We start from the raw sequence: 27,993 nt of genomic DNA on the forward strand, positions 1-27,993 counted from the left end.
ATACAAAGAGGAGCTTTTGATTGATGCTTCCTCTCCCGCAACCTTGAGACTAGGGGAGTAAGCATGCTTCCGTAACAGCAAACTTGGATGTCTAAGTCAGCCATATTTCCGAGGTCAGATTTCAATAACTCAGAGTAAGAGCAAGAAGAAACAGGATCTTCACAGTGTGGAGGGCCGGCATCTAAAGGCACAGGGGGAGTTCCACATTCAGAAGAGTGAACCTGCGCAATGTGAGCTGAATGCTCTGTGGGGCATAGTTTGGGTCGGGGGGGAGTGAGGTAGAAAATCCTCGGAAGTAGTAAGATCAACGTACGAGGATCTACCTACACAAACCATTGAGTCAATTGTAGTGCTAGTAATGGCGGTCGGCATAGCATCAATGAAGCGACCGCTGCGTTAGCCGCTTGCCATGCTCTTAATTTATCGAACCAATACAGTTACAAGTCACCAAAGGAATTAACAATATCCAGCAGTATGTTGCTGGGAGTCATATTAGGGAGCACAGATGACTTAAAGAGCGAAAGCTAAAACTTACTTTTTCCGCCCTGTTCAAAAAGCTCGAGTAAGTCGCAATTAAAACTCTTGTGGAAGGTATCCACCTACATTTAATTGGCGCGTGAAAGAGTAATGATTGTGAACGCCGAGCCGCAGGGGAAAAGGATATTGTTCAGGCAAAGCCGTTGAGCCGGCGAGCCAGCGAACAGCAAACAGCACAGACTTGAGCACAGGCTTGATGTGCGCACGGCCTGTGCTTTTTGAAGACTTCTGGGAAATGGGGGCGGGGCCTCCTGTGTAAAGGTAAAATAAACGCTGTAACTCAATGTATATAATAGTATAAAGTGCAACTATACAATAGTATGGTTGTCACTAGTATTCTTTTCAGTGTCTGTACCAATTTAAGTGCAATAGTCCTTTTTAGGAGTCTCCAACGAGGTATCCAACGAAATTTTCTGTGATGTTCAGCAGAATGGAGCTCCAGCAAACAGCACGGACTTGATGCGCACTCGCGATTTGTTCTATAGGCCGGGGGCCTGGTGAATTCTTTCTGCTAGGTATGCCGGGGCTGTCTGGGCGAGGCATTTGTGCGTGATCGTGAGGGCCTTGAATGTTATGCGTTCTTTGATAGGGAGCCAGTGGGCGTCTTTTCTTGCCTGGGAGATGTGCTCTCTCCTAGGGATACACAGGGCGGCTCTGTTAATGTTATTTGTAGATGTGCCTAGGAGTAGGATGTTATAATAGTAGAGTTTTGCAGCAATTGTGGCTCTAGCAATGTTGGCAGTTATTTGGTGATAGGTGAGGTTTTACTGCAATTATGATTTTTGTTTTAAGTGCAGCCGACGATGAGATGGCACTGGCCATTGATAAGGTGGAGTCCAGATATACACCAAGAGTTTTCACTTCAGCAGAGGATGTGATGATGGAGTTCTCAATACTGAAGGAGCTGTATTAGTATAGTTTATTTTAGGGATTCTTTTGGGCCTATTAGTAGGATTTCTGTCTTTTCCCCATTTAAACAGAGATCATTGGCTGCCATCCAAGCCTGGATGTGTGCATATGTCTTCTGGAGGGTGTTGAGGTCTTGTTCATAGTTCCCTGTTAGTGGGAGAATAATTTGAGTGTTGTCGGCATAGTTAGTAAATGCTATGCCAAATTCTTGTAAGTCGCTGAACAGGGGAAAGGTGAATAGGTTGTAGAGAGTGGGGGAGGTACATGATCCTTGTGGCGCTCTGCATTCAATGGGGGATGGAGAGGCTGAGGCCTGGTTGGAGAAGACCCTCATGGCTCGGGCCTCCAGGAAGGAGGTGATCCACGCGGTAGCTTCTTGTGAGAAGTGAGCAGTGTCAGTGAGATGTTTACACAGGATATTGTGGTCAACCAAGTCAAAGGCTGCCGATAGATCCAAGAGTAGTAGGAGCAAGGTTTTGCCTTTGTCCACTGCTTCAAGTAGTTGATTCTTAAGGTCTAATAGGGCTGATTCTGTACCGTGACGTGGGCGGAAGACAGATTGTCTTTTACCTAGAACTTTATGAGTTTCCAGGTAGGACTGGATCTGCAGGTAGGCGGCCTTGTCAAGAACTTTCAGCAGGAATGGCACAGTGGTGATTGGACGGTAGTTTTTTGGGGATCAGGGTCAAGGGTGGGTTTCTTTAGTAGTGGTCACACCCAGGCTTCCTTAAAGGCAAGCGGGACAGTGCTGTTGGGGAAGGAGGCACTGATAAAGGTAGTGATAAAAGGGCCAGGGCTGTCGCACAATCTTGACTAAATTGGCTGGGCATGTATCTCCTTTATAGAGTGATGGTTTGGTGCGCTTCATGATCATTAGGACTTTGGGGATAGTGACTTCTCTAAATGCAAATGGTGTAGGTTTGTTTGTGCCAAGAGGGGTGTCTGGGACTGGTGAGGTAGCCAGATGCTTTGGTGTGGGTGCTGCGGCTTTGGGCAGTTTGTCAAATGGGGACTTAATTTTGATCTGAAGTTTTTTGATTTTGTTTAACATGGCATGCTGGATGTTACACCAGGTTTCATTTTTCTCGGTGGGTTGTGTGGAGGTTGGGGGGATTGTCAGCACGTTCTAGATGGCAAACAGCTCTTTAGATTGGGAGTTTGCTTTCTCAATTCTGGAGTTGTAGGTGGCAGCTTTGGCTTTAGAGATGGGCAGCTTGTATTGTTTGGCAACTGTAGGGTAGGTGTCTCTTGTGGTAGTGGAGGGGTTTGTTTGCCATGAAATGAGTGCTGCTTTTTTAGCGGTTCAGGCATCTGAGTTCTGGCGTGAACCATGAGTTGGCATGAAGCATGTGCTTGGCTTTTTTAATTTCTAGTGGGGCTATAGCGTTTAGAACCTCTAAGAGTGGTGTTGTAGATCTCCAACAGTTCTGTAGGGTTGTTAGATGTTGGATGGGCAAGCACTGAGGCTTCAAGAAGAGGGAAGATTCTTTTTACGGTGAGTAGTTTCTTTGATCTAGCTGGTGTGGCTGGCGCAGGTGGTTTAGGTTTCCCTTCTGTTTTTGAGGGTATGAAGAAGTGCAGTAGATGGTGGTCAGTCCACGGGCGTGGGGTGTTAAAGCTAATGTCGACCGCAGAGTTGTGGTCTGCGACCCAATCTAGTATACGACCTTTGGTGTGGGCCGGGTCGTTGATTAGTTGCGTGAAGCCTAGGTCTTTAATTGCTTTGGCGAGGGTTTTGCTTTTCTTGTCTTTAGGGTATTTGAAGCCCAAGTTGAGGTCACCTAGAAGAATGGCTTGTGTTATTTGAGGTTGTCCCCTAGGATATGGGTGAGGTTTGATTGGAAGTTGAGAGTTGGGCCTGAAGGCCGGTAATTGGTGTGCAGTGTTATGGTGTCATTTGGCGTAGGAGATATTTTTACTGAGAGCATGTCAAAGTTGTCAGCATCAGGGGTTTTTAGTTGCCTGGTGTTTAGAGTCTCCCTGAGAATTTGGGCCACCCTCCCCCTTTACTGCAGGTTCTGTCTTGGCGAAGGATGATGTAGCCTGGTGGTAAGGTTTGGCAAATGGCTGGGCCAGAGGCTTCATGTAGCCAAGTCTCGGTGATGGCTAAGATGTCAGTTTAGATCAGTAATGAGGTTGTGAATCTCTATGACATGTGCTGGTAGGGAGTGTGGATTGATGAGTGCACATTGGAGTTGTGTTTTCTGGTTCTCTGGTTTGGATTTTGTAGGAATGCTCGTAGGAGTGACAATTTTGCTAGGGGTTATTGGCATAGGGTTAGGTGTCGTGCGGTCAGGTGGACGGGTGGCTTAGCTGGATGTGTTCTAGGTCTGGCTAAAAGGCAGGCAGATCGGGAGCCTAACCTCTGGTTTCTCAGGTGGAGAGGTATGGGGGCGAGACTTGGCTTGTGTATTGTGGTGTGGAATAGGTGTGGTAGTGGTGCCTTTCAGCCTAGGAGCTATGCTGACAGGTGCTGGTAATGGCGTGAGTGTGCTGGGTAGTGCTGGAAGGAATGGTGTAGGTGGTACGTTGTGGGAGAGATGTTTCAGAGAGAGTGCTCCTGAGTGGGTTGAGAGGATTGAGTCAATCACTGTGAGTTGTGTTTAGATGGGCTGGCAGCTTTTTAAAAGTGGGCAGCAGTTATGAGAGGTGAGCAACAGATGGGTACATCAGGGGTGTGCAGCATATCTATTAAGGATGGGCAGCAGACAGGTGGGCAGCAATCAATACAACATGTGCAGCAGTTTTGGGAGGGTGAGCAGTAGGCACGTAATAACTGTCCTAAGTCCTTTGTAACCTTAAATTTTAATTGCACATTTTTCGCATAAATATTTCAAGCGATATGAAGAAGGCTGGGTAAACACATTCTCTTTGAATTAGCTATAACTATCTCAAGACCCAGGTCACTGGTTCCATTTGAACATTCTGATTTAAATACCTGCCACTTCATTGCACACAGCACATCTGACAATACAATTGAAACTCCAGGGGTCAATTACTTTAGCCTTGGGCTTTGACTCGCTCCATATTTTACTGCTGGCCAAAAGATCCGCTGCCAATGCAATGATTTTTGTATTTGATCCCCAGGGTCCTGGGACATGGGTATTTTAAAAGAAGGGAGATTAGATCATTCAACATTGTTTTAAGGAGTAGGCTGGTAGCAGCTGTACCTTAGTTTTAGCTTCACCAAGGATGCAAGACAATTTACTGCACTGTAGCCCAATGTACCTTTTTGCTAGCTATTGGGGTATTTTTTTTTTTAAAGTCCGGCTGTCAACCATTTTGTTTCTTGGGCATTCCTTGGTTTGGAGAAACCATGAGGCAGGCCTAAAATGACAGTTGTTCACACATGGATTCATGCTGAACACAGCCCTGCACTCTACAGAGGTTTGGGCTGTTTCGGCCATTCCACATCCTGTGGTGTGGTCCGAGTATTTTTTTTGTTTTTGGGGGGCAAACCTGTGCTTGGGTGGCCAGAAAGGGTCCCCATGATTAACAGAGGTTCAGGGTGCGCGCGCCGTATTGCTGACTGGGGTGGCAGCGAACTGGGCGCGATGTTACAATGGCATATGTATCGAGCATACTTAATTGTGGATGGGATATGTTACTTTAGTGTTACTGTTTGCCTAGAATGTATATAGTTGCACGTGCGTAGACAGATATTTTAAAAACTGCAAATGCATCAATTTGAACTCATCGGAACCACTGATGAGAAATCTGGCCACTCGTCGAGGTATCACACCTCTTCAATAATATTCAAATGAACATAAGTTTAAACTTTATGCACATTACTCATAATTAAATAAAGAACTTTTGATACTCTGTGTTAATCATTTGTTTATATTTCCAAAATACATTAACACAATTTCATAGAACAAAATAAATCACATAACCCACAATCTGGGATCTTAGTGGACTGCACAGAAGAGTAAATTCCAGTGTTTCAATTATACAGCTTTTGTAAAATCAAATTAAACACTTTAAACAAAATACAGTAACCGTTGTGTGTCAACATTCTCTTGACGCCACACCATTAATACAAAATCTTGCAAAATGTGGTCGGATTCCTCACTCCACTATTCTTCAGGTGAAATGGTCACTGATATCGTCAGCTGTCAAGGGAACAAAAAAACAATTTTGTACCACTTGAACTCCTGGTATTAAACTGGATCAGAGCTTTAATGAATATCATAAATTGTACCAACCTGCGAGGTCAGATTGGCTCTACCTATTCATGATGTTGTTCATTGGTTGTTTCTGTTAAGTCAAGGCGAGTCTATAAAAAAATATATAACAATTGCCCTTCAATATTTTTACGAGAAGTCAAAGTGCAATTTTCAACTAGGTATCAAAAAAACTCCTACTTGTTCATTGTAGAGGCAAAGGTTTTTTGTTCCCTTGACAGCTGACGATATCAGTAACAGTTTCACCTGAAGAAGGGGTTTCCAGCCCCGAAAAGCAAAGTGTGGAATCTGACCACAAAATTTTGCAAGATTTTGTACTAATGGTGTGGATGTTGACAAACGGTTGCTGTATTTTGTTTAAAGTGTTTAATTTGATTTTACAAAAGCTGTATAATTGAAACTTTGGAATTCACTTCATAAGAGTAGATTAAGATCCCAGATTGTGGGTTATGTGATTTATTTTGTTCTATGAAATTTTGTTAATGTATTTTGGAAATATAAACAAATGACTCACACAGAGTATCAAAAGTTCTTTATTTAATTGATTATGAGTAATGTGTATAAAGTTTAGACCTACTTTCATTTGAATATTATTGAAGAGGTGTGATACCTCGAGAGTGACCAGGTTACTCAGGGGTTCTGATGAGTTAAAATGGATATATTTTCAGCTCTTCCAGTAGCAAGAGTTTTCACCTGGAGCACCATAACTATTTCGGAACAATTGATTTCATTTCATTAACCGACAAGAATAGCCACTTACCTGTACTGCACCAATATCTCAATATAGACGATTCACTTTTTTGCTACAAAAAACTGCAAATGTAACATGAACACGATCTACACACTGGGTGCTCTGAAACACATGGAAAATGGTAGACGGAGGGTTTCAATGCGCATACGGAGGGGAGCGTGTCCTGAGATCTGAGATCCCGCGGTAAAGAAGGAATACCATTTAGAAAACACATGCACAGGGAAATATATAAAAAGAGTTTTGATTACACAGAGAAGCATATAGAAGAATATTAATAAGGAGTTTATATAAATCTGCATGCAGCGGGGCTTTGCAAGTTTATTTCGACTTTGCAGTTACACAATGCATTTTAGGCAGCTGGGACATTTTGGTTTTTCAGGCTTGTGCGGTTTGGGGGGGTAAAGGAGGAAGAATGAGTCATCCAGTAGATGGTCAGCTTGTGAGCAGGATGAAGCTTTATGGTTTAACAGTTCCACCAGGAACATATGTAATCTTGCTCATTGCATTGAAGTTGCATAGAGGGAGTTAAACATTTGTTTGGGCCGGCAATGAGGATGGGGCCAAAGTCTAGGGTGTTCGGTGGTCAATTGTTTTGAGGCTGCATGTAATCGAGTAGTGGTTTTGTACATAACAATGTCTTAAGGGGAGCCAGGATTCTGGGGTGGATGAGATTGCAAACAGTAGTTCAAAGAAAACGGGTTTGTTCAGCCCTTCCTCTTATTGCTACAATATCAGAGTGGACCATGTGCAAATCACACTTCAGGTTAAAGGCTCTAGGCCAGTTATTAGTAAATAATGAATTATGTTGTATGCAAATGTTTCATTGTACCATGATGTCACGATCTACAAAGGACCAATCCCAAGCAAAGGCGGACTTAGAATCTGATCCGAAGATTATCGTAAAGATTGTTGATGACCAATTACAAAGAAAGAATTTGAAAAAATGTAAGTCCTTTGTAAATGTTTTGTTCAATCATGTTTCTGGGGTGGGTGGTAATAAAATATCTGGGAGTGTTTTCACTATTTCTAAAATGTATAAAAAAGTAACAACTGATGTAGTTTATGGAGACTCTAGTTGGTTTGGTTCTACGGGACTATCCAACTGCTCCCTGGAATTTTCTACAATACATTTTGTTTTACAAACAAAATGTGCACTCGTTCCTCAGGTGGAGCACCCGGTTTGGGCTAAGGTAATTAGGTGTCCACCACTACGGGACCCAGGCCTGTCCAAGACATGGGGGTCTTCTGCCGCACTACTTGGCTGCGGCACCTCACTGAGGGGACCAGACTTCCGTGCAGATTGAAAAAGGTTGGCGGATGCCATTTTGGTTAAAGGTCCGTCTGCTCACTGGAGGCATGATGCCGTGGTCCAGCTGTGCAGGCCGACTTAATGGAACACCATATCAGAGCGCTTCGGGAGACCATATCTAGTTATACCAGCTCAACCCTGTGTGGTGGGCTTAGCGCCAGTCCAGATTTTCGGCTGCTGGACATCCTTTCTGGCTCTCCTCATGCTCCAACTGGCCATCTTATTGACTGGCTTCCTGTGCTGGGACTGCCGTCTGCGCCATTGTACCACTGCTTCCTGTTTTAACCACCCAAAACATGCACCTTGGTGTTGGAAGCTGCAATCACCCAGAAGATTAATTCAGAACATCTGTTGTGAACCAGAAGTATGACTCTGACCAGAGGATATAGTTCATGGCAGTTTTATTTAAATAAGAGAAAATTCCTAAGATGCCCTACTGCTAAAAGGGGATTCCCTTTGTATGAAACTAAAACAAAGCCCTGCATCCTAACTTGTCCAAATATCTGGCCCTACCGATAGATCAAAGACAAAAAACAAAGCTGTTTTCACCATGGGGGTTTGTCAACACTTTGTAACTGACCGTCTCGTATGTATATATATATATATATAAAAAAAAAAAAAGTACAAAGTCAGTCTGTCCTTGATCACTCAATTCACGCAAGCTTTTATTGCTTGCATCTAGCAGAGCATTCGACTTCTCCTCAACCAATGTCTTGAAGCCCATTTCCCACTCTGCAGTAACGTGGACTTTCCACTGTGCAACTCGGCATTCTCAATGTCATCAGTTCCTGTGACCTTCGGGACCCCTTGAATCAAATGTCAACTATGCACAGGCTCTCTAGCACCATGTTTCTCCTTCTAGATTTCTACCCGCTATCATGTCCCTTTCTCCTGTTGAAAGTCGGCAAACTGATTCTCTTGTGTTTCTTCTTCAATATCTTTATATTGTTTTATATCCCTTAGATCTCCCTGGTCCAGATTTAGTCTGCTTTCCGGTTCCTTGGCTGTAAAATGATTTGGTGTTTTGTTCCCTGCCCCCTCACGGTAGTGCTCCACCCACAGCTTCCGTTCTTGATTGGCCTGAATACCTGCTTTTTTGCAGCTACCTTCTTTGCTTTTCACTGTGGCAGCCTTCCCTGGGCCTCTCCAGTACTCACAGATCTTTCTCTGCTTGGATTCTCAGCATTCGTTTGAGGAGCTTTCGTCCCAAGCTTTCCTGGATTCACCAGTGTTTTGCAGGCTTTGGGCCCACCATGTGGTCTGTCTGGTCTCACCGTGAGACAGTCTGTTTTACACAGACTCTGTGCATCTCCTCTCCTGCTGTTCCGCTCTACGTCATGGAGTCTCGAGCCTGCTCCTCCAGGTGAGGACTTCAGAGCTTTTATATTTATCTCTGAAACAGGAGGCAACAGTTTACAATCATAATAGGTCAGATCTGAGGAGGGTTCAGCAGTGGTGTCAGTCAAACAAAAAAGGCCTCATCACCTTTACAACTTCTGTGGTCCACATATAGGCTGAGTACAGATTTTATGAGGTTTCTTCCTCTACCCGGGCATCCTCGTCCCCAAAGGGGAGTCACTCCAGGTGAGGTCCCGCTTGCCCAAATCCCTAGGCAGGGTCTTGTGGAGCAGGCTCACCTCCCTGGGGAGAAGGGATGAAAAACCTGGATTTGTCACACATCGCAGCCATCAACCATCATTTTTGAATTTGTGACCCCGAGTGGGACAGGTATGCTCGACACTGGTACTGAGCCTGCTGTGACTAGAGACCCAAGTTACACATCAATGACGCCCCCACAGAGCCAGAAACATGTTGCCTGTGGTCTCAGTCAGAAGGGATAGGAACTTGCAGTTTGGATTAGACTGCCTTCCTTGGGGGTGGGACCAAGCCGATTTGCACATGGTTCTGCTATCATTTATTTGTATTTATTGAATTGTTTTTTATAATGGCACAGCAGGTTGAAAAAACTATCATCTGGAGGTTTTCACAGAGCAATTGTCAGTGGTTAATATTAATTCATAGCCTTCCAGCCATCGACTGAGTTTTGCATTTGGCACTCCACCTCCATGCCACATCTGCTTGTTTGGGCCATCCCGGGTCTCCCCACAACATAGTTCTCTTTTGGGACTGTCTTCTGCTGGTATCAGATAATATTATCCCCACAAATAATGTCGCCATATATATGGTCACTGGGAAAGACCATAGTTGACATTTGTGGAGATAATTTATGGGGTAAATGGGAGCTATGGGGGTGTCCCCCGCTCCCTTAAAAAAAATAGGAGTTTACAGGGGTGTCCTCCGCAGGTTCCATGGGTTAATATGCCGCAAAAAAACGGCACCACTCTTGTATGGTGAGAATTGTGCTGGGATATTAACACATGGAACCTTTCTGCTAATGGTCTACCAGGCTTTGCACTTTGAGGGGCTGGAACCTGCATGTCCTGGTTGTTTCCGTCCTTCTGGAGCAATCTTTGTGGTCACTTCCACTGTTGGCTGGTGGGTCCCACTCCTAGGAAGGTTGATTGTTGGAAGCCTGAATTGTCGGACTGGTATTCAAGTCCCTGGTTAACTAGAGCCCACAAAGGAAGACATTACTCACCAGATTGTTTAACCGTTCCTGGGTTATCAGCAAGTACTACTGTGAATACCTACCCCTGTGTGTTGAGCTTGTGAGTTATTCATGAAACTAGCATTCCGGTGTCCCCTTTGTCCAGATTTGTGGGTTCTAGCAGGTTGCACCCCTACTACAGTTATTCACTTGGCTCTCCATCGGTTCTCCATGGGGCTGCTGGGTCTAGAACCTGACCTAGCTCTCTTGAAGAGGCTCTTCTTGGTTGTCCCCTAAAGTCTGTCTCAGTCCTCTCTAAATCTGGATTTTCACCTCAGCTTTGCCTACAGAATTTGTCCTGTTATTCCCATGGATGACATTTAAAACTTCTCTGAAACTCCTCTGAAGTGACATTTACAGGTACTTTCCCTGACATGGACACACAACCCCCCAACCCCGTACACCGAACACCTGCAGTGCTAGGCTTAAGACTAGAATTTTAGCTGGTGCTCCTGATTTTATTTGCCTTTTTTAAAGTCCTACATAACACTCCTTACATAACAATCCTGCCTATGGAAGTGCCTGGTTATTGTCTTACACTTCCAGCTAACTTTTAATCATCATCTTGTCTAGAATGTAATGAATCCATGTGGCTAACGCTGCAAGTCTAACCTAAATCGTCTCTTGTGTGGTGGCTGCTGGGTTTGGGCATTAAAATAACTCCCTTTCTCTCCCTTTAGGTTTATATGTATTTAATGTATAATGGAAAATTATAGCAACCATGGTACTATGTGTTAGAGGATAAGGAATATTATTGTTAGTGTACCATCTTTGATCCTGATAATGCCTATGTGAATGTAATATTTTCCTCCGACTAGGGTTGCCTTTCCTTACCCACCCCGCCCCCTTCCTTATACTATGTCCAGTGCATATCACCAGATAGTGGGCATACAGATTAGTGGTGAATTGGGCTTCAACTGATCATTACTGTTTCATAACATACACTGGTTCCATCATGTGCTACGTGTGCCTAAAGGACCTATTGTGACCTGATCAAGTAGTTTATATGTGTGACATGGGTGTTTTCTTTGGTTAACTAACAACTTTAATGCCAGCCTTCCTTCCTCCCTTGAGTTAAGCCTGACTGCTCTGCCATTGGTATCCTCTTTAGAGAGGGTTGTCTTCCCTTTTGGTTGGAACTGTTGCAGTGCCATCAGGTTAGATGGGTACATGCACATTGGCCCCCACAGCAAACACGGATGCTGCTTAATCTTTTTCCTTAAACGGCTCCATTTCTTCAACGGCACTGCTCTGTTGGCTCACAAACACTTACCATTCATTCAGATGCACTTTTAAAAATACTTACTTGGGACATGGCAAGGACATTTCCCTCTCGCACAGACTCCTTCCAGGAGCAGCACTACATCCCTGTAGCAGTTCAAGCGTTAAGAGCCTCCATTCACCCCTGCATTTTACTGTGTGAAAATAGACAACGATTGGGAGTTAGCATTCTGACCACGTACCCAGCCTGAGATAGGCAAGGAGAGGATGCAGTGAATATTGTTTGCATGTCCTACAGGGATTGGGAGTCCAATCCCAATGGAGCAGAATGAAGGCTGTGACATCAGGCAGGTCTCCCTATGCCCTTAAGATGCTATATACAGTAAGGTCCTGAGCAAGGGCATCTGCAAGCCCTGGCCCATGCACAATATGAATGGTGTTAAGCATACCACTTCACTTTGAATTTGCAAAGAATCTAAATAATTTAAAATTATTTGTTAATGCAAATGCATTTTCTTTTTTAATCAGTTTTTGTGCCACCGGCATACTTTTCGGGATCCATAGGGTTACGAAAATGAGAGGGGTGATGCACTTGCACCTGCTATTGATGAGCTTCCATGGGGCCTGAGGCTGCTCTTGCAATCAATAAGCCATTAAGTATAGAGTTAAAGAAAGACTAAAAGGAGCCATGCTGCAAAAATACCACAGCACGGCAGGATCATAGCCAGATCCGAAAGGGTCCAGCAGACCAGAACTACCCACAGTAGACCCGAGCGGGCAAGGTCTCTTCCTCTTACAAGGACTGTGAGGCCATTGATTCTTCTCCAAGAATATGTTCCTCGTGTGCCAGTGCTGCCAAAGACTGCTTATTCTTGGGCTTATCCATGATCGTTGGGTCTGGACAGTGGTTCTTATACATATTTCGTCCCTTCTACCCCCAAGTGGGGTCTCCCCACCAACTACTGTAAGATTAGGATGGGGTGGGCACTCTGCAACACCCTCCCTAGGGGTCGAGGCAAGCAGGACCTCACACAGACTCCCCCTGTTGGGGAAAAAGACTCATGTTCCTGTGAGTAACTCCCTCAAGATCCTTCCAACATTACCTCTTCAGACATACTCTACAAAGATTTATATGAAGAAAGAACAAAGATATGTTATTGCAAACCAGAAACTGTGAATATCCTTTTAAATGGAAAACATTTAACAGGGATGCAGAGGAGAAAGCAGGAAGGTGAGATTGCAATAGGCCGAGAGAGACAGACAGACAGGGGAAATCCCACGGCTATGTCGCAAGAGAGGCGAGGAGACTGAACTCTGAAAAGCATGTGAATTCCAAATCTGCTGACAAGCCAAAGTCAAGAGCTGGACGTGCGGAGTCCTGGAAACTGGAGAGAGAAAAGCAGCAAGTGGTGGCATGACCACACAGATCTCGTGGTGGACCAGCGGTCCTTGCAACTGCGCCAAAGCCACTACGCAAGTGGAACTGCATAGCATACCAGTACCTTGGATAGTGAAAGACCATCCTCGAGGAAGATACAAAGAATAAGATACTGAAGAAAGAAAAGAGGTCGGAAAGGCGAAGGGGAGAGCCAAACCCGAACAAAGAGAAAACCTGCTGACGTTATACGCAAGATTGTCAGGTAACAAGGGAAAACGGGAGACCCGGGAGGGAGATGGGAGTATCGTTATGGGACTATTCATACTTCTTTCAGTCAAGATAAAGGTACTAACAGTGAAAGCAAGATAAGTGAATGATAACTGCTATTAGGATAATCAAACTCGTCACAGTCAAAGTAACAGAGTGAAGCTATAAGAAAAAAAACAGAGAAGTGTATACTATATAAAAAGGAAGAGAACCTCAAGAAAGAGAATCTGAAAGGTTGGAAACCCCTACTGTGGGGAAAGGGAGGAAAAACAGAGGAGCGTGATAAACAGAAACCATACCCAAGGGAGAAGATATCAGTCTAGAGTCAAAGAGACCCTACTTTGAGAAGACAAAACATAAGGAAGTACTGAGAGAACTGAATGAACAGATCAAAAAAAAGTGAAGAGACTATTTGAAAATCAGCTATTGAATAAAAACTTGTGAGAAGAAAAACCCAGGAGAAGGGAGTTGCTAAGATAGTGGTAGGGCCAGTTAGCGTTAGTTTGAACAGTGGAAATATTCATTGACAATCACCTTAGCTAGTTTGTTAGGTAGGGAACACCCCAACGTAATAGGGAGAGATATGCATTACCCTTTTCATTATTAAATACACACTTGAAATGTCTTACAAGAGTCTGCCTCTTTCTTCTGACCCGCCACAGCTCCCAGACTCTCCTTTCTACCCCGCCGCCGACCCAAACACTCTAACATTATATTAAAACTAACCCAATTACTCTGCACCCTCAAAAAATACTGCAGAAATGTGGTAAAATGGCCCTTAATCAAATACAAGGTCAAACTCACACGTGTCCATTCGCTTGTACAAAATGTTCTGTCTTGCTGATAGTGTGTTAAGTCTTGCATCCAGTTTGCAATAGACAGTTGATTATCGAGCTTCCACAATTTCAAGATTTGGTTTCTGGCCACTAAAAGCACCCTAGAAGTCAATTTTTACTAGCGGGCAAGAGCATTGGAGTAGGTGGGAAAGACTCAGTATGCCAAGAGTAATTGCATTTTGAATACTTAATACGGCATGTGAAAAATATGATTCCAGCAGGGTTGCACCCTTTTGCATGACTAGAGAATGTGTCCTGCAGTCACCCTCTCCTTCTTACAAGTCCAGTAGGTGACCCCCAACAAATAGTTTGCATTGATGCATCTTCACACGTGTCAAGCAGAAAGCGCTTCTGCGTAATCCATAATTCTTTGTGGATGAGTGATGTGGCCTCAGATACCTTATGTGAAGAAGTCTAGCAAAGGCTCTTTATGGCTAACGAGTGCAATACCGAGATTGCTGCTGTTTAGGTCTTCCGCCCTGTATCTCAGGCATAGCTCAGTGTTGCGTTCAGACGGCCCCTTGGCACTGCACCCAGAATTAGAACTGTGCTGCACCTCAGAGGAAACTTTGGAAAAGGAGGACAGTAGGTTTGCCAACCTCTCGGGTTGAGGGAACACTAGAAAAGTTTCCATGCGCTGGGCAGCCTGTGGAAAAAAAAAAAAGAGGTTTCACACTCCTCATCATGATGAACTCATGATGAACTCCTAAAGTGTCACAGGTGGTGATGTTCTTTAGAGGTCCTCCAAGCATGAGAGCCTGTGTGATAGAGTGTTATGTGAGTGCATCATAGAAACGGTTGGGTCAGGAATGGTCTGGGCAAAGAGGGCACATTTGTGATGACAAAGAACTCCTCGCTTGGCATACTGAAAAATAAATCTCCAAGTATAGGGTATGAAATAAATAAATAAAATCGGGGAGGGGTTGTTGAAGGGGGGAATAAAGATTTAGCGACAAAAAGATCTGCACGGATCTCCCTAAGCGGTAGCTTGATCTGCGGATATGAAAAAACTGGCAGATGGACCTAGGAGAATATGCATGTGGGGTGCTTCTAGGGGCGTGGCCATGCATGTTCCCCGACAACCTTTTCCTATTTCGATAATGCTGCTCCACATCATGCTAGGCCTCGGAGGAAAGGAGACAAGACCAAGAAGTCTAGTGCAAAAATACATAGCATGATATGATAGAGGTTTCTAAGCGCGGACCCGGGGATCGAACCTGTGGTGCTCCGTGCCGTCTTGCTTCCAAGGCGAGCACGTTGCCACTGAGCTATCCTCCTGAGTATACTGCAAATGTACCTGTTCATACGCATCAATATTGGAGTCATCTGGGATGATCTGTGGCGAGACAGACATTCCTCCAGTAGTCAGTTCCATCTGTTGTGACTGTTCTCGGTAATCATATGCTCCACACCCCATTCTGTAGATTAAAATTAACATGAAAGTGACAATAAGGTTTCGCTTTTTCAATTTGACTTTATTAGCATCAGTATTACTACAGGGTCACATTGCAATGCATCTTAGTAGCTTGATTCAGCAAGACAATACAGTCAAACTGGTGACATGAAACCTTTATATGACTAGGGTCAGGAAAGAGAAGAATGAGTTTAGTGAGTTTTCTTACAAAATTAAAGTGGCTGTGCCCCTCATCTTTGCTTACCAATGATCCACTGCTACATGCACTGTAGGGAAGAACATGGAAAATTAAGAGCAACAACATTGAACCGCTATAAAGGGATCCATTATGTCGAATATCTTAACATGAACAATCACAGACAATGTCATTATGATGTAATTAAGATTATTTTTACTTTACTTTTAAAAAGACTGACGCATATCACAGCATGGTCCAACTAGCTAAAACAACTATTCCCCAATTCAAAAAAGATGCACAATAAAAGTGCAAGTTTCAAAGATCGGAAAAACAGTATAATCCATCCATCCACAAACTTCCCAGAAAAATAAATGGGTATTAAATTGCTCAAACACTCCATCCACTAGAATCTCTTGATGCACTTACTTAGTTAAGACATTGCAGAAGAGTGGCACATATGGTCTCAGTTCTTCAGGAAGAGAATTCAAGCTGCAAATGGCTCTGAAGTACACCATGCCATTGGTGGGCTGTGGACAGTACTGGATAGGGACATCGCCAGCTATAGGCAAATAGAAGACAGACAAAGTCATTTGTGTGTTCTTTACTCTTAGAAACCGATGCAGAATAACCAGCGCTTTGGATTAAAGTGCTATATAAACACAATAAATACAAATACTTTAGACTGGCTTTGTTTATATTGGATGATTAGAAGCAGCCATACAAGCTGTTGATTGCAATGGCACTGAAGATTGGTTTCCTACTGACCAAATTACAATAAGCATAGGCAAAGTTAAAGGTTTTGGCTTTACAGTTCATTGCATTTTACATTTTACATTTCTAGGCATGAATTGGTGTTGGACCCATACAGAACTGACCCAGCTCAAACATGCAAGCTGAGGGGTTTTCCCAGCGACTAGAACTATATTAGCACTAAGCCTCTGATGGCTTAATAATTACTTCCAACATTTTTTATGAGAAGCTGAGGCCAGAAGATTGCATTTTACACATCTTGCTATGGAGGCACAACTAATGCTTTTGATCTCTGTACTAGGCGGCCTGGCATCTTCAATAATGTTAAAAACACCCTCAAAGCCCAATTGCTGAGGCCAGTACATTATTTCCAATAGACCAGTGTAACCCTTAACAATCCGTTCACAAGAGGGACTGAGCAGGACCATACTCTGAAAAAAGACAAGACATATGACATATGAAATGTTTGTTTTCTTTCCTTATACCCCATTCCTCCACTTACCTCCTTCGCCTTTCCCCTGCTCTCATGTTACAACACTTTCACGTTACAAATGTTTCAAGAACTTTGAAGAATGTTTTTGTTTTACACCTTCTTCCTCTTCCTTATTCCCACCCTGTCTTGATGTGCCTTGAAACACGTTTGCTGTATAGTGCACATTAAAAATAACCAATAAATAAACACAAAACGTGTAGGAGAGCATCTACTGCTTAATACCTATTCTTTGTAGAAGACGAGAATATTCTGCCATACTAAGACTGAGCACTAGCTTACCAGCCATGCCCACGTCAAGAGAGAAAATAGCATGAACGTCATATGGCAATTTCTGGATGATTAACGTTTAAAAAGGATTTATCCCTTATTTATCTACCGGGACAACCAAAGCAGCAGTCCTGCATGCAAAAAGCTTAAGAACAGAGCTGAAGTTCCATGTATGCCTCAAATCCTCTAACCAAGGAGGGCAGGCAGGAAAGAACAGAGGTGAAGAGGGCTGGCGGGGAAGGTGCAGCCCTCAGATGGTTCTGCTGCTAGTGGGTGCTCCAACCCGTAGGCCCAGTTTTGGGGCCCCCTCCATCTGGAGCCTCCTTACCTACATCTACGGATAGCCATGAGAAAAGCAGTGCCCTGCCATTGATCGAGCACGGGGTGCGAGCACTGGGAGCTGCGGCTCATGCCACTTTTGCTTGCAGGGAGTCAGGGGCCCCGACTGGGTCCTGCTCACTGGCGGGCAGCCATCTGGATATAGATCAAGGATTGGTGGACAGAGTGGAGTCCCAATAAGCCTGTGGAGAGGATTTATCCCTCACTGTGACACCCGCTGGTGGGGTCTCCAGCATGTGGGCCTAGCCTTGGGACCTCGCCACCTGGATCTTCCATCCTTGCTCTTCTGGACTGGTGGTGTGGAGGCTGAGCCAGGGCCAAGCCAGGGAAAGGAAACAAGTCAACAGATGATATCATTATGATAACTGTCACAGCTGAAAGAGGGAGGACAAATGACCACAAGATTGAGGTACAGGTTCACATGTCACACAGTCAGGCCTTCCAATCGGAACTGCAGGTTACCAAGCACAACCTTGTTATCCTCTTGCAGCAGATCAAAAATCAAATCTAGTCTACTACGGCAGAACTTGGGCAGAAAATCTTGCTTGTGGCTAGACAACCGAGTACATGGTCTGGAACATTGGATCAATGACCTGGAGGACTCATCATGCAAACACTCCTTTAAACTTGAGGGGCTCAGCAAGAGGGTGGAGGCTCTCAGGTCATCAGCTGAGCAGCTCCAGGTGAAGCAGACGCACTTGGAGAACTGGACAAGGAGGAATAGCATCTGCATCAGAGGCATCCCAGCCCGGATCCTGAAGTCCAGGCTGGAGGAGTTTGTCCAGAGCCTCCAAGTTGATACGAACACTCCATGACGATGAGCACATTATGGTTAATCACACCCATAGGTATACTCCACTTCCCAGATGTTCTAACTAAGGCCAAAGAAGACATCTTGAAAAACGTCCTGATAAGACATCCTGAAAAATTTCCCGAACCAAGGGAGAGCTGATCTATAAACATAAATGAATTCAGTGTTCCAGGACTATTCCCCCTCTACATTGGCAAGGTGCCAGACTTTCAAGCACGTTACCACCTGGCTCAACGAACAATGCATCAAGCTCTTCAATGCATTTTCCATTCATGACTGTTTGGGGTGAGCGACTGAACATCTTGTGCTCCCGCTCAATCGGCTAAAGTAATATCCTTGGGTGCTTTGCAAAATATTTGCACTTGCCGCATTGCGGCTTGCTAGGCCTGATCCCTTACTGTTTCCTGCCTCCCTCCCCGCCCTGGCCCCTGATTGGGCATCCTGCCCCACCCTACTTAATTGAACCCAGTAAGGCAGCACAGTCAGCGAAGGGCCCTGAGGCAAAGGGCAGCTCCTTCAGTAGCAGCTGCAGACTGTTTACCGTGGAAGCAACAGCACAGCTGTCAATCAGCACTGAGCGAAAAGGTAAGAAAGGTGCGGGCAAGGGAGGAAGAGCAATTACTGCTACCTATTGAACTATCCCACCTCTCTTATTACTCCTACCTATTAGCTAAGTTTGCAGTCCGCTACATGTTACAGTTATATGCAATCCATATCTGGCATTAGGCCAATTTTCCCCTTGATCTAGGAAAGCTGAATCAGTGTGTTTTGCATTTGCTGTTGTGTTTGACAAGTAGGCTTTTCCCTCCATCTAGAAAACTCACTTCTAGTTGTCTATATTTTCTGCTCTTGCTGAAAGCTAGGCTTTTCCCTTCATCCTGGACACTCAATTCTAGATTGCTGTGTGTGAAGTTGGTGGTTGTGCACTGCAGTTTCTCCCTGCCTCCCTCCATTGTGCTTTCAATCTTCCCTATCTTCTCTAACTGCTACTCTATCACCCATCCCATCTCTCTTTCATAGACTGGACGGAAATGGTTCAAGCAGCATCTCGCGGTCTCTAATCCAGGCCTGCCCATCGCTGATATCTACGACAATGCTTCTTCCATGCAGTCTGTCACTGACCTCTTAGTCGTTCCCTCTCCGGACCTTTAGATTACCCATATGGTCTCAGTGTTCTCCCCTTTCTCTTACTCTCCTATTAATAGTGGCACCCGTGGGGAAGTATGCTTGGCATACTTCCTTCCTCTAGGGCCATCATGAACGTCTACCTCAATGTCACGGTTATGGTCCAGGGCTCTCAGCCCAACCTCCTCCTCCTTCTTGATAGGCGTCTTCCGTCTCTCATCAACTTCCTCCCTTCTCCTGCCACTCATTCTGCCACCTCTCTGCCACCACCAACGTGTTTACCACGTTCCTTTACTGCTCCTGAAAAAAGCCCTTCAAAAGTGGCAACCAGCTCCACTTAGCTACCCTCAACTCTTGCGCTGCCGTCAGACACTCCTCTGACATCGGCCACCTCCTTGAAGACCTTGACATCCTCTCTCTCACCGAGATGTGGATCACGGCCAGCTCTGTCACAAGTTTTGACACTCTCCTCCCAGAGGGCTACAAGATCCTCTCTAAGCCCAGCCCCAACCGGTCCAGGGGCAGAGTGGCGCTGATCTTCCCTGAATGGGTCCCTGCTCCTATCATACCCACTCAGTCCTATTCTTCCTTAAAATGCCTTGTGTGTCTCCCCTAGCCTCCCGCTGACTCTGGCCACCATCTACAGGCCCCCTGGCCCAGTCTCCATCTTCTTCTCAGAATGGTCTGACCTCACCTCGTCTCTCCTGGCCACTACCTCCAAGCTACTCTTCCTCCGAGACTTAAATATTCACCTCGACTCCCTTGATGCGGGCTCTGAACTCTTCTGCAACCTGTCACTCTTTCCCTCTCCATTCTTCCCTCCAGTCCAACACTCACCCGGACACACCTTGGATGCCCTCATCTCAGCAGACATCCACATCTCCAACCCTCTCATGACTCCTCTCTCCTGGTATAATCTTGCTCTCCTTTCCTCTCACATGGACCAGCTGGGTCCCCCAGCTAAGCCCCATCCCTCACTGCTAGTCTCCTCCTCCATCATTTCACCTATGAATGAGTGTCAGTTGCTGCTTTTGCCACCACCTTCATTTCCCCTCCAACTCCTGCCATTGACTCACATTGACTCGGCCCTTACTAACCTTCATATCTCCATCTCCAATACTCTGGACATCCTTGGCCCGGTCATGAGGATCCATATGATACCTCCCTCCAAGCGGAACACCTGTTATGACTCTGACTGTGTCTCTCTGAAATGCAAGTGACGAGCAACTGAGCGGAAGTGGCAGGCTTCAAGCACATCCCCCGACAAACTGGCCTGCCGCCTGCTTCAAAGGCAATACAGACATTTGCTTGAAGAAGAGGGCCCATATCCAAACCTGCATCTCTGGGACCACACAGCAGAACTTTTCAAAATTTACAAGGAACTCACCGATCCTACTAGAGTCTCCATTTCTCCTCTGCCTTCCCTGGCCCTCTGCACTGAACTGGTCCCTCACTTTATTACTAAAACTCAGGACATCCATTCCTCATTCTCCTCTAAACCACTCCCTTCTCCCTCACCTGCTTTTAGGCCTCCTTTGGCGCCCCTCTCCCCTTCCCTTTTATGCTCCTCTTTCTTGCCCATATCGCCTAATGAGGTTTTTAAACAAGTTCACTTTATGAAAGTCTCATTCAAACCAGTGATCCCCTGTTCCTCCAGAAATATCGAGGACAACATTGTCTCCCTTGCTCCAGCCTTGGCCGATTTCTGCAATCACTCCTTTGCCACTGGATTCTTCCCCTTACTCCTCAAGCACTCCCTGGTCTACTCTCTCCTCAAAAAGACTTCTGCCGTCCCCCACTGTCCAGTTAACTACCGCCCTATCTCCATAACCCCTTCCTGGGCAAACTCTTGGAGAAGCTGGCCATCTCCAAGCTTATCCGCCACACTGAATCTGTTGGTTGTCTCCACAACCACCAGTCGGGCTTCAGAGTGGTCAAAGGCATGGAAACTGCACTCCCGCACTCCTGAACACTTGTGAAAATGTGCTCTCTAATCTCAATTCCAACTCTCATTCCGTTCTCATCCTTCTGGACCTTTCCCTCTGTCTTTGATACGGTCAATCATGCCACCCTTATAAATCGGCTCTGTGATATCCTTTGCATAAAGGACCTGGCTCTGGACTGGTTGACCTCCATCTCTGAACGACTTTCCCAGGTTCAACTGGGTCCTTTTCTCTCCTCCATTTCAATGTCTACCTGTGGTGTCTAGGAGGGCTCCATCCTCTCGCCTTGGCTTTTCAACATCTACCTTGCCCCTCACGCCCATTTGATTTCCGTCTTCTCTCCCAACTTCCAGTGTTATGCGGACGACACGCATCTCTCCTGCAAGCTTCCCTCCTCTTGCTCTCTCATTCCTGACTGTCTGATATTCAAGTCAAGGTGCTAACGGATCTCTGCCTTAATGCCATTAAGACAGATCTTTCTCATTGGGGCCCCGGCTCCCTCCGAAACTCTAGCTGTATACCATGGTCCGACTCTACACACCCTCCTGCGAGTCAAAATGCCATTGTCATCTTCGACTTCGCTCCTCACATAACGAACCTTGCCAAAAGGCCCACTTTCAGCTGTACTGCCTCAGATGCATACTCCCTTTCCTCACCTTCCCCCAAGAACTCAATGTCTCCAGAGCTCTGGTCATCTCCAGGCTGAACTACTGCAACAGCCTCTTCGTCAATCTGTCCAACTCCTCCCTTCGCTCCCTTCAACGAATCTTTAAAAGGACTGTAAGACTTATCCTTGGCCTCAAGCCCAGGGACCACATCGCTCCAAACCTAAAATCTCTCCACTGGCTCCCGGTTGCTGCGAGGATCAAGTTCAAGACCCACTGCATCATCCACAAGGCTTACTGGGCCTGGGGGCCCAACTACATCCAACTCTCTCCCCCTAAATACCTAAGTACCTCCATGCTAGAGCCTTCTAGCTCCAACTCTCCAAAGATTAGATGTTTTTCCAAGCAGAGAGTGGGTGGTAGATACCTCTCCTCTGCAGGTGCCTCCCTCTGGAATGGCCTCGCTTGACTTGAGCCAGATCTTAAGTTTCCGGAAGCTTCTCAAGACCCTCCTTTTCTCTTCCTCCTTACCTCTTCCCCTCCCCAGCTAATGTCCCCCTCTGCCTCTGACTGGTGTTACAGGGCACCAGGTCCTTCTCAACGAGTCTACCCCTCCACTCCCCTACCTGCACAGCCCCTCCGGGCTCACTCCACCTGCACTAGCGTGGCAGGGCCTGCATCCCTTGAGCCCTTCCAGACGGTCTGCCCCGGCACACACTGCATTCCCCTGGCCCTGTCCACCTGGCATGCCCTGGCACTAGCTTAACCCTTGGGCACTTCCACCCTGATCGGCACTCCCCCGCATCGCCCCTCTGTTCTCCCTGCATTTCCTGTTACTGCATTTGCACAATCCGATTCTCACAAGGCCTAGTAGGACGGTTTTATTTTTCCTTCATCCCTGCCCCCCCTTTTTGTCTTATTGCGCCTTGAAACACCTTGTGTATATGCGCATTATAAATACAAGTATTGGTGGGGCTTCCGCTGCCGCCTGCTGTTCACTTTGAACAGCAGCCCCTGGACTCTGAGCATACTGAAGCTAAATTCCTTCAAGATCCTGCCCTGCCATCCTTTCCTGCACCCTCACATCCAGAGGCACAATCGTCACAGAATGTCTTGTTGAGGGCAATCCTGTCCTCGAAGCTCCCCTTCGCCTGCATCCAACAGGCGTCGAGGAACTCCTGCAGGGGCCGCATCCACAGTCTGCACAGCAGAACGAAGTAGATGCATGACAACATCATGCTGAGCAGGGACATGCTGGACCTCACCCTGGTGACCTTCACGGCCAACAGCCGTTGTACCTTGCCCAGAATGGCCTTTATCCTGTCCTCCGACGGCGCGGCTAGGCACGCCACCGTGTTGAGTCTGGCACCCAGGAACTGGGCGTCCTGCGATGGCTCCAAGCAGGACTTTGCATAGTTTATCGAGAGCCCCAGTTCCGTGAGCAGGCGGACGTTCCTCGCTGTGTGTTCGACGGAGAGTTCCTTTGACTTCGCTTGGATGAGCCAATCGTACAGATAGGGGTAGACGTGGATCCTCTGCAGGCGCAGCCGCACCGCCACTGGTGCCAGGCACTTGGTGAAGACCCTTGGGGCTGACTTCAGACCGAAGGGGAGGGCCCTGAACGGGTAGTGTCGTCCTTGGACCACGAAGCACGGAAACCTTCGGTACCCCTTGTGAATGGGGATGTGGAAGTAGGCATCCTCCAGGTCCAGCGACAACAGGAAGTCCCCTTCTTCCAGCTGTCCCAGCACGTACTGAAGGGTAACCATCTGGAATTTCTGGGATTTTATGTATTTGTTGAGGCGGCGGAGCTCTGGGATGGGCTGCCAGCCGCCGGTGGTCTTTCGAACGAGGAAGTACCACGAGCATACTCCGGAGCCCCGGAGCCTCTTCGGGACGAGCTGTATCGCACCCTTTTTTAGCATTGCTCGTAGCTCTAGAAGTAGTTGAGCAATGTGGCTTTCTTTCCTGGCCACGGGTGGAAAATGGGGACACTTCCTTTGGAACTCTAGAGTGTGACCATGGGCCAGGGCATCCAGCACCCAACGGTCGGTGGAGATGGATTTCCACGCACTGATGAGGTTCGCCAGCCGGCCTCCCACCGGGATGCTCTGGTGGGGGCCAGACGTCACGGCCGGTTCAGTCCTGCTTCACCGAGGCCTTACCGCATTGGGCCCCTTGGCGATGATGATGTCTGCCAGACTTGTTGCGGTCTCTGTAGGCTTGCTGCGACGAAGAGTGGGCAGCCTGACGTTATGAGGAAGAGCCGCTGCCGAATCCTTTGGAGGCACCTTATGACTTGCCTCCCGAGGGCCGAAAGGACGGCCGTCGTTGGAGCGTGCCTAAGGCACAGGCCGCCTCGGTGTCTTGCCTTGATGGCCTGCAGAGACTCGTTTACTGCCTTGCCGAACAAGTTGTTCCCGTCGAAGGGCATGTCCAGTACCCTCGTCTGAACGTCCTGACGGAAGTCAGTGGCCGTGAGCCAGCCACGCTGATGAAGGCAAACGCCATTGCCCATATGGCGGAAGCCGGTGTCGGCGATGACCGTGGCCACCATAATGGCATGGTCCGAAGCCACCTTGCCTTCCTGTAAGATTTCAAGGGCTTCTGCCCTCTTGTCGTCTGGGAGGAAGTTCGGGGGCGGGATTTTAAACCACAGCTCCCTATCGTAGCGAGCCGCGAGAGCGGTGGCTGCCTTAATGGTCGTCGCCGCCGACAAAATGACCTGACGTCCCATGATATTCAGCTTCTTCCCCTCGCCGTCCGGCGGGGAAGTCGACGCCGTCATTCCTGCAGATTTCTTCTTGGCAGCCGTGGAGACCACTGAGTCCGGGGACAGCTGCGCTCTGAGGCACATTGGTGGCGAGTATGGGACACAGTACTTTTTCTCGTACAGATCTCTCTTCGCCGTGGCCGAGGCTGGGTTCTTCACGAGGGCCAGCCCCCTTGTCCCAGATGTCGTCCAACAACGTGACCGAGAGCACTGTCTTCCTCTTGGCCTCTCGTCGCTGATAAAGGAATCCCTCCTTCTGCTCCTCGGGGCACAGCTGAAAAAGCTCCGAGGTCCTAGCGATCATGGCATGAAACAAGCCAAATTCATCGGGAGGAGAAGCCCGGGGTGGGGGCTACAGGAGATCTGCTCCGTCGTCGCCAGCGTGGTCCGTCCCCACCGTCTCCTCCCTTGGAAGAGGGGATGGGTTGAAGGATGGAAGGGTGGGGGCGGATGGACTCTCCTCCGCTTGGGTGAAGGGCTTCCCGACAGTCCAGGCGCTGCCGGATTGTCCGCCGGAGGCAAAGGCATCCTTGTTCTTATTTCTGAACACAGGGTGTGCAGGGCTAGCGAGATGTCCTTCGACATGTCAGTCGGTGGTTGCAGTGGTTGCGTCGGCAGCGGTGTGGTGTACGGTTCCTCATCGATCTGCCGTTCCTCGTCGGCTCCCCCGTCACTCTCCACGTCTGCCTCATCAGGGTCCTTCCTGTAGGAACCGACCTTGACAAATCTCTTGCCAAGACTGACTTGAGGCCCGCCAGCTCATCTTCAGAGGCGATATCCGAGTCCGGTAGGACTATTGCGCCCCCCCTTCTCGACCATGGGTTTCACAGGGTTCTTTTTGATGGGCAGGAAAGACTATTTCCTCCGGGAGGGCAGGGAAACTCTTGGCTTTGAGGTAGTCTCCAATGGGGCCGCATCGGTGGGTTTCACCAGGGACGCTGCAACTTCATCAAAGTCTTAGCCATGTGAATCTGGGCCTTCACGACCTTTGGCGCGTCTGAGGCCTTCACATTGGGGGGGACTTCCTCTTCGTCGAGCCGTAGCGTTGCCTCCCCGTCACTCGTGGACTCAAAAAACATTTACAAACTGCAACACATCAATGGTGATCTATGCCATTAGATGCCCTTGCAATAAGTTATATAAATGCAAAACTGAACGGAAGGCAAAGATCCGAATAGGCGGGCATAAAAGCTCCAAACGTAATCTAGTATTGACAGCCCCTATGGTTGGACACTTCATTAGTATGGAACACACATGTGAAGAATTACAATGGACTATATTAATGAAGATATATCCCAGTGGTGACATAGCCAAGGATAAAAGAAAACATTCAGAACAGGAGCAACGCTTAATTTTCCTTAACAAAAAACAATGAGGTGAAAGCCTAGAGTGGTCCACATTTCAGTAGTGTTATTCCGACTCCACATATGTTGCCCTACGCGGTCTAATGCAACGTCTTTACACAGTACAAGAGACTGACTTTATATGTTAACACTAGACTGGTCCCGATCAGTATCTAATTGCTCAGTCTCCAGAATTTATTTCACCTGATCTGTTGTTGCTGCCAAAAGATTACAGCATTTGTTTGGCGATAGACTGAGTGGCATGTTAAATCTGAAAACGTCTGTATATGAAGAGCCAATTTGCTTTTTTGTATGATATTTGAATCATACCAACATATGCTCCTCAATCGCTAAACACATATGACGAGGAAAGAGATACCCAGTTTAGTAATAACATAAGGCCATCACTGGATCTCTGTGTCGAGATTTTAAAATTTCTGAATAATGGTTGTTCAATTTATTATGAGATTCATTTCATTACATATGAACATTTTTATTACAATATGTTAAATGTAGCTTTTGCATCAGTATGTAACCGCATTAGTTAACATAAGGTTGCCTTTTGGAAAATATTGATCGTTAGTATAAACAACAATGGCATGTAGTTTCTACTTTATAATTTAGATCATCAGACATTTAGTCTTGGCTGCCGTGTATAAACACAGGTCCAAGAGGGCGAAGTCTGACCCGAGCAACTTTACCCCCGGGAGGGCTGCAACCTTGCCCCAACGCCTCCGCAGAGACCAGGTGAGCGTAACAGAAGGAGAGCACGTCGTCCACAGTACACGCAAGGGGTCAATATCCTTAGAGTCTGCCCAGTGGCAGAACCTGGTCAACCTTGCTCTCATACTGGGCCCTGGTAGCTTTGCTCCTGGCGCCCTGTATAATCTCTAGATTAGACTGGGAAAGGCTGAGGTGACCTAGCGTGACCTGCTCAGGAACCAAACTGTGAGGACTAGTTTCTGTGGAGCGGGGTGGATGACCCTGCCGCCCTGCTGCACCCGAAGATGTGATGGGTCAGCGGAAGGCGAATGAGTGGTCTCTCCGAGAGGCTGAACGGCTCCGAGAACCATGGCCTGGCTGGCCACCACAGGGCTACTAGAATGATGCTGAGATGGCGAGACTCCTTGATCCTGCATATCACCCTGTGTATCAGCGGTGTGGGTGGGAAGGCGTATGCTGTCATCCCGTCCCACCGAATCTGGAATGCATCACCCAGGGAGCCCAGGCCCTGACCCTGCCAGGAGGCAAACAGTTGGCACTTCCTATTGTCCCATGAGGCAAAGAGGTCCACTTGGGGGAGTACCCATTTGTAGAACATCTCCTGCAGTACTAGGTCGTTCAACTGCCACTCGTAGTTGTCCATTCATAGTCTGCTGAGCCTGTCTACCTCCAGGTTGGATTCCCCCGGCAGGAGGAGCGCTGCGAGGTAGATTTTGTTCTCCAGGGCCCATTCCCACATGCCGACAGCGAGTCTGCACAAACTGCACAGTGGGGAGGTCGGGTGGGGAGGGGCGTCTGGTACCTCCCTGCTTGTTGACATAGAACATGCGAATCGAGTTGCCCATCGGAATGAGGACGACCTCGCCCTCGATAACTGGAAGGAAGGCTTTGAGGGCCAGCCAGATGGCCTTCAGTTCCAGCCAATTGATGTGGTACTCCTGCCGGATCCAGGTGCCATGGATGCAGTGGTTGTCCAGGGTGGCCCCCCAAGATAGAGGAGTCCGTGATGATGGTGACCTGTGGGGTAGGTTGCCGCAAAGTCTTGCCCATTTGCAGGTTGCAGTCCCTGGATCACCATGTAAGGTCTGGGGATGAAGCGACAGAAGAATATTGATCTGCGTAGGCTGCATTTGCGACTTCTTGAGGTAGAATGAAAAACCCAGCTCGTGGAGTGTGTTCATAAGAGAGTGGGAAGTGTGGTGCACAGCTTCCAGAGATGTCACCCTGAT

At 47.1% G+C, this 27,993-nt stretch overlaps 1 protein-coding gene across 1 annotated transcript in view; it reads right to left on the bottom strand.

Moving 5' to 3' along the window:
* The window catches only part of PITRM1 (pitrilysin metallopeptidase 1), a 1,609,076-nt gene that overhangs the window by 849,920 nt on the left and 731,163 nt on the right, over nt 1-27,993 (bottom strand). The window contains exons 16-17 of the mRNA XM_069648021.1: nt 16,019-16,151; nt 15,298-15,418 (exon numbers count right to left, since the gene is read on the bottom strand). Coding sequence (XP_069504122.1) covers nt 15,298-15,418; nt 16,019-16,151 — 254 coding nt within the window. The remainder of the gene's footprint in view (nt 1-15,297; nt 15,419-16,018; nt 16,152-27,993) is intronic.

The sequence above is a fragment of the Ambystoma mexicanum genome, chromosome 2q, assembly GCF_040938575.1.
Source record: "Ambystoma mexicanum isolate Mex_15411 chromosome 2q, UKY_AmexF1_1, whole genome shotgun sequence".
NCBI classification, from domain to species: Eukaryota; Metazoa; Chordata; class Amphibia; order Caudata; family Ambystomatidae; genus Ambystoma; species Ambystoma mexicanum.